General features: G+C 33.8%; 1 protein-coding gene across 5 annotated transcripts in view; it reads right to left on the bottom strand.

Moving 5' to 3' along the window:
- The window catches only part of LOC115222469 (calcium uptake protein 3, mitochondrial), a 380,133-nt gene that overhangs the window by 105,622 nt on the left and 257,421 nt on the right, over positions 1–17,090 (bottom strand). For 3 of the 5 annotated variants that reach the window (XM_036511684.1, XM_036511686.1, XM_029792682.2), the window contains one exon: positions 2,114–2,194. The exons of the other annotated variants lie outside the window; for them this stretch is intronic. In XM_036511684.1, coding sequence (XP_036367577.1) covers positions 2,114–2,194 — 81 coding nt within the window. The remainder of the gene's footprint in view (positions 1–2,113; positions 2,195–17,090) is intronic. 5 annotated transcript variants of the gene reach the window in all.

Here is a 17,090-nt window from a genome sequence, read left to right as displayed (position 1 = left end):
CAAAACTGAATGCAATACCCAATGAATACACTGGACCCGGAGGGATTGCAATCCCAGAGGCACAATCAGTGCGTGACCTGGGTATTCACATGAGTGATGACGCGACCTTTCATGTACATGTTGCTAAACTGACAATGAAATGTAGACGGCTGGCTGGATGGATTCTTAGAACCTTTAGAACAAGAGAACAAGAAACCATGATGGTCCTCTGGAAGACACTTGTCCTAAGCCACTTTGACTATTGCTCTCAGCTATGGTCACCATCCAGTGTCAAGTTGATCACAGAACTTGAGGCGATCCAACGAAGCTACACAAAGAAGATAGCCTCTATGCAGAATGTAAGCTACGGGAAAGACTCAAGAGATTAAAATTATATTCCCTGGAGCGTAGGCGGGAAAGATATGCCATAATATACATCTGGAAGATCCTGGAGGGAAGTGTCCTGAACTTTGGCATCGAGAGTTACGCAAATGCCAGAACTGGGCGCCACTGCGTGGTGCCTAGGACTCCAAACCTGCCATCAAGATGTAGGACAAGATTCTGTGATAGCCTGGGTTTCGAGGCCCACAGCTCTTCAATATCCTCCGAAGAACTGAGAGACCTGCATGGGGTGGATACAGATGTCTTAAAATGAAGCTGGATCTCTTCCTGTCAGGTGTCCCAGATGAACCAACTTCACGGCAGGAGGGGCAGATGAGGGCAGCTGCATCGAACTCTCTCATGCACCAAATAGCAGTTGCTAGAAAACCTCCATGAAGTGAAACCAAGTAGCAACACCAAATGGCGGTGCCCCAGCATGGCCACAGCTCATAAGCTGAAACTAGAATCAATCAATCAATCAATCAATCAATCAATCATGTGGAGGCGCAATGGCCCAGTGGTTAGGGCAGCGGACTCGCGGTCGCAGGATCGCGGTTTCGATTCCCAGACCGGGCGTTGTGATCCCTGCTGTACTCTTTCACCACTCTTTCTTCTGTTGGCCTGCTCGCTTAGCTAGCGGGGTGGCGTCATTCGAAGGCTAAAACAATGCAAATGCATTGTGACAATGTTAATTTTATGGAGAGAATGACGTAATGTACAGCACAAGCATTGATCACTATGAATAAATCACCTGTGCAGGTCATTCACCAAAACCAAACAGCCACAAATTGTCTCCGGTGGAACATTCCATTGTATATGTATAAATGCATTATATATATATATACTTGAGTGAGTGGAGAAGTGTATGGATCAAAACTAGTAACTGTTGTCGCTTGCATGATTTCTCTCAACCAATCGCAACCCACCTTATGGTAATACTTTCTCTCATTCAAATTCAAAATGGCTGGAGATTAGCATCACACTTGAAACTTGGAGTACCAATGAATTTGAATCAAACTGTTTTCATCCATATATATATATATATGTGTGTGTGTGTGTGTTATATATATATATATATTACAAAATTAGAAAATGGAGAAAACATACTTAAATCAATCAAACATCAACCATCAGATGATACCCAATCAATACTTTATTACACCATTAAATAACAGTAAAGGCATATATATAATATATATATATATATATATATATATATATATATATAAGCAGAGCAACTTTTGAGGCTAGTCTGATAAAGTGCTACTCTAACATACTCATTTGAAAATATTAATACTACATAACTTTTAACATGGAATTATTTATATGAAATGGTGTTGAAACAATTGTAATTGATAATAAATAGTAATAAAGATGTGCTAAATCTTTCCCGCATGTATGTATATGTGTGTATATATATATATATATATATATCATCATCCTCATTGCTTAATGTCCATTTTCCATGCTAGCATGGGTTGGATATATATATATATATATATATATATATATATAAAAATATACACATATATATATACATATATATATATGTATATTTAAAAATAAATAATTAACGCCATTTCTAAATACATTACTTTTCTTCTTCAATAAGGCTGAGTTTATTTTATCTTCCAAAGAGGCGGGGATGATAATCATAAGAAAACAAGAGAAAATTTAAAAGAAAAAAAAATAACTAAAATCAAATCATTTCAAAACAAAACATAACCCCAAAAAAATAAAACACCTGACATACACTGAGCAGTAACTTTAGGGTCTTTTCTGGTCGTGGAATAAACTTTTGCTCAGAACGGGGCAAAGCGAAGAAAGATTCCAACTGAAATTACAATAATACAGAAAAAAAAAGAAAAAAAAAAAACAACAAAATGAAAAGGTAATGGGGTGTGAGTAAAATACAGTGAAAAAAAAGGCAACAACAACAACTAAAACAACACAAAAATTACAAATCAATATTCAAAAGGAAATAAAATGCAGAATTATTTAATATCAACTTGTTTACATTTAGAGGGGGGGGGGAGGTAAACTGAAATTTTTATTTATTTAGATAATGTAAAAATGATGTAGTTGATTGATATGTGAGAGTGATGTAATTAAATCAGGATATTGATGTTAATTGGTGTAATTAATGAATTAGTTAAGTGATTGATGTAATTATTAAGGTGTGAGATAGGTGTAACTGTACTAATTCTTAAATTGTTTGTTTGGCTGTGCGATTGATGTGATTGATTAGGCTATACAAATTTTGTGTCATTGTTTTTCATTTGAGAGATATTACCGTTTTAGTGGTGACTGGTCAGTTGTGATATCTAATTTTACTGTTGTCTCAGGTATCAGATTGGTGATTGCCAATTCAATTGTATAACTGAGGGGTTGAGGGATCCTTTGTAATATTTTTTGCTCAGTTTTAAGATTAATACATTAGTTCCCTTGAGATTATAGTGGTTACAGCAATTATCGAATTGTGTGATTAATTAGATTGCTGGTTCGGTACTAATGGAGTTGAGTGATGTACTGTTGTGAGATACTTTTTCTTTATTTAATGATATTATTTCTTTATTGGTACTGTTGTGAGATACATGCAACTGTGTGGTCGATATCATCACTGGTTTGTGAAATTAAAGTGATAACATTTTCATTTGACTTTTTTTTTTTTTTTTTTTGGTGGTGATCGTGGTGGTCAGTTTTGATCATATGACACTCACAACACACTGACTATTGGTAACTGGTTCAGGTATCAGCATTGTTTTGATGTTAAATAAAATTAATAATTTAGTCATGAGAAAGATCTAAAGTAATGAAATGCATTGATACAGCTGATTCAAATATGATACTTATTTTCTTTGAAATGAGAGTTACTTCATGTGTGATTAATGCTAAGAAATATAATTCCTGCTTCAGTTATTACGTATTCATTTGAGAATCAGTTGTAATCCATAATGACTGTGATAATTGAATCAGTTGCCCATTTTATGTCAACATTCAGTTGTGAGGCTTATATTGATGGTTGTTGCTTCAGTTTTGAGACTGGTGTTAAGTGATATGGTTCTTGGTTCATTTGATTGATGTGATTCAGTTGAAATATTATTATTATTTTTTAATCATGACCTGGTAATGACCTGTGCTGGGTCAACTGCAACATTGTTGATTCTTTCCTCAGTTGAATTCTAATTTGTACTCATCAGTGATGGTGATGTGACCCTTGATCAAGTTGGCAGTAAATTTTCATTCTGAACTTATGTGATTAGGTTGTCTAGTGTAGTTTATTGTTTGCTGGACTGTGCAAAAACTCTTTCTCTTTCTACCGGTCACATTAAACAATAAGCCATGAGTCGGGTTGTGAAATGTGTTCTTTGAGAAACTCAATGGGACAGGATCAATTCTGTTTGGATTTTGAGAGTTTAGCTTCATTAAAATATCCATCTCATTAGAGAAAACGTTTAATATCAATACATAATATTGCTACATTAAGTTAACACAAAATGCATATATTTTAAAGCATACCCTTCGAATTGGCCCCAACCTTAAAAAAAAAAGCTTTTTATTTAATATACTGAAAACTGAAATTTTTAGAAAGCAGGTTGACACTTCTCACTTTGAAATTAAAATAATCCAACTATATTTCTCTGTTAGACCTGGAGAAGGTTTTAACAGGTTTTACAACCAAGAATAAAGTACAAGTAAATAAATATTAGTGACAGAAGCAGCATTAACAGCAAATGGTAATCCTTGCATCCCACTAAGTGTGGATGTAATATTAGAATGTTGAATACTGCAACATTTGCTATGGGAGGTTCTTTCATATAGACATACGGTGCTAAGAGCAGAGAAGAGTATAATCTGGTATGGGTACCAAAACTGCCAGATCAAATGATTTCAGCATACAGAACTTCCTTAGTGGCAGGCATGAAAAGAAAACATGCAATATATGTATATATGTATACACAGAAGAAAAAGTGATGATGATGACAATGACGCAGGAGAACCTACATCTAGGATCAATCAAGAAATTCTGCCATGCAAGATTATCCTGAACACAAATGTCAAGTACCCTCTCCAAATGTTGTTCTTAGGCTTAACACCTACACTTAAAGAGTGGTCTCATTCACTCTTACCCTTTTCATCACTTTCACCCATCTTTCAAAGAATTTGAGGTCAGAACTTCTCACTCTACCCTTACCTTGGGACATTCCTTTATAGATCAAATATGTGATATAAAATAGTTCCAAGAAGTGTTTGTTTTTTTTTCATGGGGATGCTGTTATGCACTGCAGCAATCCAACCTTGAGAAAGGTGCCCCAAAAATGTTTCTTTCAGTATAGCTGCCCATATTTTGACAATCTCAATTAAACACTTCCAACTGATCTAACTTAATCAGGGCCCTACTGAAACCAGCTTGATTCCCAACCCTCTCTCTATGACGTATCATATGAAGTAGAGAAAGTTATGGATGGACCTGTTTGAGATTGTGCAGGCTAGCAATTCCCCAACCACACCACTTAATGATAAACACTAGCCTCTTCACTAACATTTTGGCCAAAGTTTTAAAACTCTACATTCAGCAGAGTAACAGACTGAATGTTGTCTGGCATATCTTCCTTCTCAGCATCCTTTCCTAGCTCACTGCACTGGGAATTTTCATATTCCACAACACTTTTCAGATGATGTCTGCCAAGAGGTTCCCAAAAATGTTTGGCAGGAACTCCTAAAATTCACAGGCCAAATCATCTAAACCAGGTGAGTTGTGCTTCAAACAACCACCCCTGTACTTTCTGTATTTCAATGGCCGTTAATGACATTTCAACATCTGTTAAGAGCCATGACAGGTCATCGTACATAGTAAGGTGCTAAAGTCTGCTTATCTCTGACTCACCACCAGCACCAAACAGCTGAGCAAAATGCTGCTAGAAATTCACACATGCTTACTTGCACTTGTTCAGGTCCATCAAAATCCATATTGTGGTTTTCTTGCCGCAATCAAACCTCTTTTACCTGAGCCCATTGAATAACTTTAGTTTCCATATGATGTCCTAGCTTCAGCAATGCAGCTTTTGATAATCACATCTCCTAGCTTAATCATTAGCTCCTTCTCCAATTTATTTCATTCTGTTACTAGCTCTTTGCTAAATATTGATCTTGATGAAATCAGCCACTTCAGAGTGCTCCACCACTGGTCTGTGACAACTACTACATTCAATTACCATTTAACAAATTCGCTAAACCTGTCCCTGTAGATTTTGCATATCGGTAACAAGGTGTCCAGCTTCAGTCTATAAGTCTCAACTACATCAACCACGGAGATCACAAGTTCGTGGTCTGTAAGGTGAAGCTATTCATACTGTGCAAAGCCTAAAACACTATCAGTCTTGATATGATCTGGATGTCCTGTTGTGTATGTTCTATGTCCACATGAGCACGTTCAGGAAATCCACTCAGTATCTGTCAAGCATTAGGAAACATCTGCGCATGTTCGTGAGGCTTTACACTCCCTACTTCTATATGCTAGCCTCACCAAGTGTCTAAAATGCAATTCCAATCCCTCACTAGAACTAGAGAAAAGGACACATCTGGAAAAGATTTTAGATATCTGAAGAAATTTGCCAATCCTGTTTCGGTTAGACCATAGATGGCAACTCGTCTGAATGCACCACTATTGCTGCCATTTACACCCAGGGCCATCGAACTTTAGAGATTAATAATGAAACAGAGATAAATGCAAAGAATAACATAACAGACATCAATACTCTGGCTGTCCCCAGTAATACAGTGTAATTATAATATTCTCACTTGGCTGCTAAGATTAATAATGACAGCATTTAAAATACACCATATATTTCATAAGTTAAATTTACCATAGAAACAGGTGTCTTACACAACTAGAAAATTATTATAAAATATTCACAGTAAAATCTTAAAAAAGAATAATGTAAAGAATGATGGAAAACTGATACATGTAGCTATAAAACATGGAGAAAGTGAACTGCTTTGTCTTCAAGGAAAAGATATGAGAAAAAAGGAAAGGATTGCAGTTAAGAAGGGATGAAAAGCAATAAAAATTATGAATTTAATCTAAAATTTTTGTTAAAGCCTGCTATGATAAAGTGATGACAAGAAAAATTCTAACATAGCCCAAGTCTGTAAAGCTAAACAGAGCAAGAGCAGACAAGGAAAAAGTCACAACAACAGTTGAGAAATGTAAGATTCAAAATTGAGACTAAAGCACTATTGATTGCATCACAAGATCAAAGCCTTCCCACAAAAAATATATATATATAATGAAGCAGAATATAGCCAAATAACAACAGGATATGTGGAAATTGGAAAGAATGAACATTATCTTTGGCTGTTCAGTCTTACCAAGAAAGAATATATTCACAGGTATCACAGAATTGTGCCAGCATTATGGAACACCTACAGGAAAGATGTTGTATACGCATGCATCAGAAAAGCTCTTTAAGAATGACATGCTTTAGGATATGCTAATCCACATAGGATAAGAAATCAAGGATAATAAATCTGATATTATTATCAAAGATTCAGGAAAGGAAATGCCTCTTGATCAAGGCACCATTTCTCAAAATATGATAATGTATTGCTTTAAAAAAGTGGTGATATGATCTAAAAGATCTTGAAATGTTGATAACCAGAATGGGAGCTGAAAATAGAAACAACTCCTCTAATAAGTGTTTCCAATATAAGCATACACTTAAAAATTTGAGAGTAGGGCTTACTCAATTACATTATCCTTGATATATGGCTGGGGTTCATTTAATTGACTATATTTTATTAACCCTGGAAGGATGGAAAGCAAAGATGAGCTCAGCAAAACTTAAGCTCTGAAATGAGTAGTTAAAAAGAAGAACAGTAAGGAATTTAATCTTACAATTCTGCCTATACACCACTCTCAACAATCCCTGTAATTGTAGGTGCTTTGTAAATGATTGATAAAAATGCAGACAAATACGTAACCAAAAGTCTAAGGGCTTACAAATATGCATCACATACACAGAAAACATTACTAACCTTTGTACCCATTTTATATCAATAGTGTGTGTCAGTACATGAGCAAGTACAAAAACTAAAACAAAATACTGCACATATCCAAAGTACAGAGAGCTTTACTTTGTAATGCAGTGAATGCATGCAATGAAAATATCACTGATGCAGAAATAATAACAATACAGGTAAATCCCATAATCATGGAAATGTTGCATTCCTGAAACAGCTTGCTGTAATATGGAATACCATAGAATGAAATCTACTTTTCAGTTCTGTGTTACACAGGTTAATGAACACTAAAGTCAAAAGGAAAAATGTTTTCCATTAAAGCATTCCAGCGAAATTTTTCAGGAACACATTTCTGTAACATGGAGAATGCATGAATAATAATAATAATAATAATAACTGTTTCTAACATAGGCAAGAGGCTGAACATTTTGGAGAGGGGTAGTTTTTTACATTGACCTTAGTATATGATCAGTACTTTATTTTATTCATTCATTTTATCAAGCACAAGTGGATGAAAGAATTTGAGCTAATAAAAGAACATAAAGTGCTGGATCAAACAATTCATTGTATTTTGTTTGACACAAATAATTCTGGCAAATAATAAAACAACAAAAAGATATTTTAATAATGGCTAAAAAATGCAATGGAGCACCAGGAAAATTAAGTGCCAGAAACTGAAAGCAGCAAGAAAATTTTGGTCAGAAATCTAGAGCAAAGAAATTCAAACATAATATGGAAACTGATTGGTTATGAAAATTTTAAAATGAAATGGAAGACAGAGCAAAACAAGAAAATATCAACGTTAAGGAAAAGAAATACCAAATTAGAAAGCTACCAGATCAAATGATGTTCAACAATTCTGACTAAAAAAATCTTTTATGTATACACAGTTCTATATACAACCATTTCTTATTGATTATATAGAAAATGGAATGTCAAAATAAATGAAAATAAAAAAGACATTGGTGCAGAAGGACAAAGGAAAGAGATGGGAAGTTGGCAATTATAGACTTATTACTTGCTTACAATTACTCTGGAAAATATTAACTGGCCTCATAACTGGAGAAGGAGAATCTACTGTCAGAGGAGCAAAAGCGATGCAGAAAGAAGTCAAGGGGAATTGCTGATTTGTTATATAGAGATAACAGAATACTAAATGAGGCACAAGTACAAAAGAAGAGTCTAGCTATTGACTGAATATGCTAAAAGAAGGCTTATGACACTATTCCATACTGCTGGCTCTTGAAGTACCTGAAGACAATAAAAAGAGTCAATAAAAAGATAAACAGCTTTTTGGAAAAAGCAATGAAAGCATGGGAAGTAGAACTCAAATGCATAAACGAACCACTGGGAAGTATGAAAATGCACAAGGCAATCTTTCAGAGAGTCTTGCTTTATTTTCTTCCTTGTTTTGTTAATCTCTATGACAAGTATATAGAGAGAAGATTCAGATCTGCCTATTAGTTTGTGAAAACCAAGGTGAAAATAAATTGAAAATAAGTCACTAACTGTATTTGAATGTCCTGAAACTACATACAAAAAGTGAAAAAGACCAAGATTATCCATTAAGAGTATTTGGCAAGTCTATTGGAATGCAGTTTGGGGAGATAAGTGCACAGTGCTAATCATGAAGGCCAGAAGATAAATTCTGATGGCATAACATTACCACAAAACAAGATCCTTATCACTGTAGAATAATCAGGGATACAAAATATCTAGAGTTGCTGAATGCTGCAAGAAAATTGGATAATAGAAGGAGAAATGAGAGAGAGAAATCTCCAAAGGCTACAAGAGATGGATTAAGATGGCACACAAAACAAAATTAAATGGAAGGAATATTATCGAAGTAATGAATAAATATTAGCGTAACATGAGAGTCTAGACTATTAAAAAGGTTGCAAGACAAAACAAAAATTTTAGGAAAATAAAAATAAGGAACAAGTGGAAATTTTACTGGTGAGTGTGATGAATTATAAGGTACAGAAAGAAAATGACTCTCCCCAGACACAACAGAATATGCTTCAACGCATGAACTCATATAAAGAATCTTGCAAACCAAATCCAAAAATGAAGCATAACATGAGTTATGTCAGTATTAAGATATTCTGATGCCCTATTCATATGGACAAAGACCAAACTATAGAACTTAGATGGGAGAACCAAGAAGCTGCTCACAATGCACTCCACCCTAAAAGTAATATCAACAGACACTACCTGCCAGGAAAGGAAGAAGGTGCAGAATTACTAAATGCAGAAGACATCATCACATTAGTACTGCAATATTGGAGTTGAAATAATATTGTATGTAGTGAAGAAAGGATACTATTGGAAGCTAGATATGTTTAAAAAGTTACTGAAACAGCAGCAGAATTCAAGAACAGAAGGAAAACAACAGAGAAGGAATTACATGGAAAATTAATGTAACAATTTGAAACAAGACACTGAATCACTATTTATAGCTGCCCAGGAACAAGCCATTAGGATAAATTTAATAGAAGCACAGATCGATAAAACTCAGATAGCAAATGCAGTAATCTAGCACAAAAAGAGTATAAACACAAAAATGCTCTAACAATTCAGCAAACTTGCTGTCTTAATAATAATAATAATAATAATAATAATAACAACAACAAGAACAACTTTTTCTAAGTTTTGGCACAAGGCCAGGGATTTTGAAGAGTGGAGAAAGTGAAATACATTGACACTAGTATTCAGCTGGTACTTATTTTATCAACTGTGGAAGAATGATAGGCAAAATCAATGTTGATGGCATTTGAACACAGAAAGTAAAGCTAGAAGAAATGCTGCTAAGCATTTGTCTGGCATGACAATGATTCTGCCAACTTTGCTGCCGTAAAATTGATGATGAGTTTCAAATTTTGGCACAAGAGCAACAATTTTGGTGGGAAGAGGTTTGTTGTTTACATTGACCTCAGGACTTGTGCGCTACAAAAGAGCAATGATGACCTCAGCAGGATTTAAGAACATCAAGAGTATATAGAAATACTCCATGGCACTTTGCTTAACACTCAACAACATCACCAGCAATAACAATATGATTTTTTTAAACAATTGTATTTCTAACATTATCGTGCCTTCACAACATATTTCTGAATCCTAACAACTTTTCAAAGATGTTCTATGATTCTGCCACTATTCTTCAATGCTGAACGCTCACCCCTACAGAAAATGAAATATATCTATGACTAATATTCCAAGACAACTACCAATAATAAAAATTTTCATAATTATCTTCCTCCTTTTGTCATTACTGTCATCATTAGCAGCATCATTGTTAATGAAAAGATAATCAAATTATCATCATATTCTAGTGCACACGATCTTCATTCTAGACAAGCAATTAAGGAAATCGCTAAATGAAAGTAGATGTTTACAAACACAATACAAGTGTAGGCGTAAAAAGAGATACCTATGTACATGTACACTATCCATATGCATATGAGCATTATACATATTCATGTATACACACACATACACATATGCAGAGAGAGAGAGAGAGAAGAGAGAGAGAGAGAGAGAGAGAGAGAGAGAGAGAGAGAGAGAGAGAGAGAGAGAGAGAGAGAGAGAGCTATTTCTTCACTTGAAAATATTGGGTTTTAAACATTTATGAGCAATCATTTAAAAATATATTGTTGCTGCTACCGTTATTTTTAGGTGGTAAAGATATAGGCAAACATAGTAGAATATTAGGCATAGAAGAGTACTGGGTTAAATTTCATGTACGTTGGCATTATAAATGCAGATTCATTTAGAGTAGTCTTTGTTTCTTATTTCTTTGAAAATTGATAAAATTTTTATCATTTTTGTTGCTGCTGTTAATGTGTCAGCTGAGATCAGGCCTGACCTATTGGTTCTGATTGAGCAGATGGTAACATGTACATAGGTAGATATTGTGCAGTTGTTTTGAAATATTATTGAACAATTGACCATGTGTGATCCAGATTCATAGCTGTGAATGCTCGGACACTATGGTTTTGTTATTTTCTGTCTCATGTTCTAGCTGTAACCATCCCATCTTTTCTGGCATGTCATATCCAAGTCTGATTTATCTATAAGAGATGTGTGAATTTTGACTGAGATTTGTCAGCTGTTAGTAGCAGATCAAATAACTGCATAGAATCTTCTTTGTAAACTGGTAGTGCAGTGAAATAAATTCAGCTGATTATGTTTGTTTATTATATTCATTATGTTTTGGCTTTTTCTTTTTCTTCTTTTATTAGAGGTAGCAAGCAAAATATATTTAAAGAATTTAAATCTGCTTTAGATTCATGTCATTCCCATCCACCTTTTTTTTTTTTCTTTCTTTGTTAACCCTATTTGAAAAGTCCAATGAAGAAGCCAAGTTTGCTTTGCTCTGATTATTACAAATATTTTTACCTGGTTATTATTGCTGTTAGACTCTGATCAGCTCAGGTGTGAAAAATGATCTCTATAACTGGTCAAAGTGCCTCGTTCCTAGTCAAAAAGAGGTATTCACTGTTCTGGGACATCATTCTTCATCCTATGAGATATCTGGTGTAGCACAGGTGTCCAAGACATTTTCACTGTTCACTACCTATACATATTCTATGTACTGTTCATGCAGTTTTGGTTATTTTTCTGATGAGTTGTAGTGCACCTGAGCACTGATTACAATAAGTTCATTATTATTATATTGCAGCTAAATCCATTGAATACTTTTTTTCAAACATAACTTATCTCAGGTTGCATTAGCCAATGTGACCTTCTCCTTTCTCGTTTGGTTCTTAAAAATAGCAGCTTATGAATTGTTACTGATCAGGTTGGTATTTTCAAGCAGGTTAAGTGATTCTATGGAGACTCTCTTTTCCACTCTTGCTGATTTATTCCTATTTTCTATTCGGTTCTAGAAAGGTCTTAACTGATTGACCAATACTACTTCAGCTTCTCTATCAATGACTCTAAAGTGTTGCAAGTTCCAATAACAAGTGCTTATTTAATAATACATGACTTTGACTTTCTGACTGCACACTTGAAAAGCTAAATATTGTTTGATTTCAAATACTTTTGTAAATTGACTTTATTATTTCTCTAAATGTAACTAACCCCTGCTTTTATGCAATTCTCTAATGAGTTGTGGCTTCCAAATAGATTCTATTGCTCTTTAGTGCAATGAAATGTTTTGAGGGATATTTTAGATGTGCCAAACTTCCTTAAGATGAACTGAATTTTTTGCTAATTCACTGGAATATCCCCTGCAGCATTCTTCTACAATGATGTACTACAATTGATCCTGTGTTACTTTTGTTTAGTTGCAGGTCATTTATGATTTATCAGATCTTATACTCAAAAGCACTCCATCATTTTTACTGAGGCAGCTAAGACTCACAGATACCATCTTAAGACATCTGAGTTTGATTTAAAGGAACTTGAAGTTATTTTATACTCAATGATAATGAAGAACATGGGGTTGCCACAGTAGGACTGAAGTCCCACAAGTGCACCAGTGAGATGTTCTCCATGAGTCTCAGATCTTTTCTAAAAAGATTTCAAATTTATTGCACTTATGCTTCATCAAGTAGTTCTTTGGTTTTAAGATAATTTTGTCGTTGCTTTTTTTTTTTTCCCCCCATAATTTGTTAATTCTTGTTTAAGCTTTGCTAGCTACTGATAGTCAGTATACAAAGAAATATTCTTAAACTTAAGATATGGAGTAAAATGCATGTGGCTCCTGGGAAATTGAAGAATTAAAAGTTGACCATTATAAAAAGAAGTTACTGTCCTTCAATGCAGAGATTTATTTGTTGATAAAGTTAGAGAGTTGGAAGCACAGCCAGGGAGGTGTAAAGACAAAAATACAATGAACCATTGCTATGAACATCCAGTCTAGAAATGGTCCCTGTTATGTACTGTTTTCACTTGCTTTTCTTAATCTATTGCTCTACACAGCATCATTGGGCTGCTACTCTTTTGAATGACTAACCTCTCATATATTTCCATATTTCAGATTTCTTCATGTCCAATGTCTGAAGTTCTGCAGTAAGAGGATAACTAATAAACACTGTAACAAGTTGTTTAACTTTTTCTTATTTTAACCCTTTAGCATTCAAATTATTCTGTCAAATGCAAGGCTTATTTATTCACATTAATTTGAATTAATCCTGCATCATCTTGTAGCATACACATTTCAACTGCGTATTCCTAGAATGACATTGTAGGGTGTGTGTGTGAGAAGCACACATACCTGTTTGAACATAAAGAGGCCAGTTTGAACATAAAAAGAGGTAGAATATTTTGACCACATTTGGCTGGTTTAAATGCTAAAGGGTTAATGATTGTTAAGATATGTTTGGATTTCTTTTATTCAATGAATATACAGACATGATGTGAAAATGTTTAAGAAAAAAAAAATGGGAAGCAACACAGAGAAATAGGATAAGGATAGGTACTGCTTGTTTACAGTGTGCAGATGGCAAAACCCGTTCTTTTAACAATTAGAGAATGAAGGGCATTGATTAGGATGTTTCACATGTCATTTAGTAAGCAGGGAGAGGGAAAGAACAAACTTCTAGAGTACAGAAGTAGTGGATTATTATACTGTAGATGTGGTACAAAGGAAAGAAACAATGTGAACTACACTAGAGATACCTAATTACCACCCAACTAACTGAATAGTAATATTTGACGGATATTTGTCCTCATCTTGTTTGTTGTTAACACAACTTTTCAACTGATGTACTCTCCAGCCTTCATCAGGTATCCTGGGGGAATTTTGAACCTGGGTTCCGATTCCTAAAGTATTTTTCTAATATTATTATTATTCAGATCACTGCCTGGAATCAAACTCAGAATCTTCGGGTTAGTAGCCTGCACTCTTAACCACTATGCCAAATGCCTATGGGCAATTATGGAGTGAATTTTAGGGCTTATAAATCTACTATTTTCCTTAATACTGGTTCCCATATGCTGCTCATATCTGCACTTGGTCTGCTTAGGAGGTTGTTGTGTCCTAGCATATGTGCAGCTTCTTTTAGTTTTCGTATTTTCCTGTGGCGTTCTCTGTCTATTATTTTAACGTCATCCCACAGGGGGAGGTGGTCTCTCCTTTTCCATACATGATCCCCCTGTGGGATGAAGTTAAAATAATAGATAGAGAACACCACTGGAAAATACAAAAACTAGAAGAAGCAGTAGCAAATATGCTAGGACACAACAACCTCCTAAGCGGACCGAGTGTACATATGAGTAGCATATGGAAAACCGGTATTAAGGAACAGTAGGAAAATATTAGATTTATAAGCCCTAAAACTCACTCCATAACTGCCATATGGTTTAGTGGTTAAGAGAGCTGGCTACTAACCTCAAGGTACTGAGTTCGATTCCAGGCAGTAACCTGAATAATAACAACAACAATAACATCTGAAAAGTACCTAAGGAATGAGAACCTAGATTTGAGGACAAATATCCATCAAATGTAAATAATTCCTCATCTCTCAAGATGCTATAGTTTTGCAATTATTGCTAGAGATAAAAGTTGTTTTAATATTTCTGTGTACACTTTGTTTAGACATGTTTTGATTTTCGATTGTTATTATAGATGTCATGTTTCTGAATGTGCAATTAGAATTGAAGTGGATTCAAAATGGGACCTACTTAGAAAGTACCAATGCTTTTGTCCAAAGACCTATAGGGTATCAAAGGGCTACATGAAAATTTACCGATATTAATCTAGGGATTATGAGGTTGTTTCACACTTTTTGCTAATCTGCCTGAACTATACAGGTAAAAGTTTATTCATAAAGCATATAGTTGTGTATATTTGTGTATGTATAAAATTTTTGTGTATAAAGATGTACGAGGATAAAAAACATTTTTAGAAGAGATTTTATATTTTTATATTTCCTTTTGAATAAAAAAATTAAATGACAACAAAATGAAAATAAAGTTATAATAATAATAATAATAATAGAAAACATGTTACAAGTTTTGTGAATAGAATGGGGAAATGATAAGGTAGGAAACTGAGAAAATGAGTGACTTATCAAAGGTAAGGAATAAGAATGAATGCATGCAGTAAGTGCTGTAGTAGTGTGGTAAAAACTATTTTAAAGAAAGACAGATATAAAAAAGAAATAAGAATTTATTAGGAGAACTTGACTTTTGTTTAAAAAGAGAAGAAAAAAATCCACAGAGAATAGAATCAAAGACAAATTATATTTAAAAGGAACAAGGACTTATTAGGAATACGATACTATCTTTGAAAATATAATTCCCAAATCAATGATTTGTTTTAATGAAGTACAGGCCACCACTCTGCTCCTGGTATTATGGAAACATTGTGTTCTTGAAAATCTTGAACTTATGTGGAATTCTATATAGTGCATGGAAGTTATCTGGAGAAAACATTTTGCATTTTGGAATTCTGGGTTACGGCAAGATTTTCAGGAATGCAACATCTCCATAACATGGAGAATGTACATAATACTGCAAGAAAATAAGTGATTCACCAGTCAATTCAGGGACATGAAATTAGTTCTGTATTTATTTTAAGGTAAAGAAAGAAATTAAATATTTTACATGCCCTATGTAAGAGTGTTTGTATTATGATAATAATTTTCTCTCATTAATAACCTTATTATTCATACACACACACACATATACATATATATATATATATACATACATACATACATACACACATATATATATATATATAAACACATGCACACATACATTTATATATACATATATATATAAACAAACATATATATATATATATATATATATAAACAAACATATATATATATATACATATATACAACATATATATATACATACATATATACACATACATACATTCATATATATATATATATATACATATATACACACATACATACATTCATATATATATACATATATACACACATACATATATACACATACATATATATATATACACATATATATGTATGAGATAGAGAGATGTATGCACACATATACACTCATAAAATGATATAAAAATTGTTCAACCGTCAATAATATGGAAGCAGAAAGCTGGTGTTTATTTACTTTCTGATTTTAGTTCCAAATTTAGTCACAGCAAACTTAGGGGCTAAGTTGATTACATCAACCTCAGGACTCAACTGGTACTTGTTGTATCAACCCTGGGAAGATGAATGGCAAAGCCTACCTAGGTGGAATTTGAGCATTAGCTGTATCAATTGAGAGGCATCCGAGTCCTTTGACAGCATATAGGAATTACTAATGAGTGTCAGAAAGCCATACAATAATACTGGTTGCAGGAGGCCAGTGTTATAATCTATGATAAGCCCATAGTACAATACTATATCCACAATGCCATTAGGGAAGAATAATCTAGTCTGAAAAAAATCACAATTAATTCATTTACTGCCATGGTCTTCAATGTACAAGTGTATTCCTATATACACCTTCATATGATCATCATTTGCTTCATTAAACTGATTTATATAACTAAGCTGAACATTCAAGTTTGATAAATCATAAATAATTTTGCAATTGCAGAGTTATTAACAAAGTCAAAAAGTGCAAATGATTGTTGATGTAGTTTTGTAATGAACAAAGCCAGACTTTGGAAGATGATCTATTAAAACTTGCAATGAACACATATTTCAGAGATTTTATTTGTCTCATTTTCTGTAAATACCATTGTCATTATTTGATGATAAGGCATTAACAATGGTTTA

The sequence above is a fragment of the Octopus sinensis genome, linkage group LG20 (genome assembly GCF_006345805.1).
Source record: "Octopus sinensis linkage group LG20, ASM634580v1, whole genome shotgun sequence".
Classification (NCBI taxonomy): domain Eukaryota; kingdom Metazoa; phylum Mollusca; class Cephalopoda; order Octopoda; family Octopodidae; genus Octopus; species Octopus sinensis.
The sequence above is the reverse complement of the archived record's forward strand: the minus strand, read 5'-3'. Positions and strand labels throughout refer to the sequence as shown.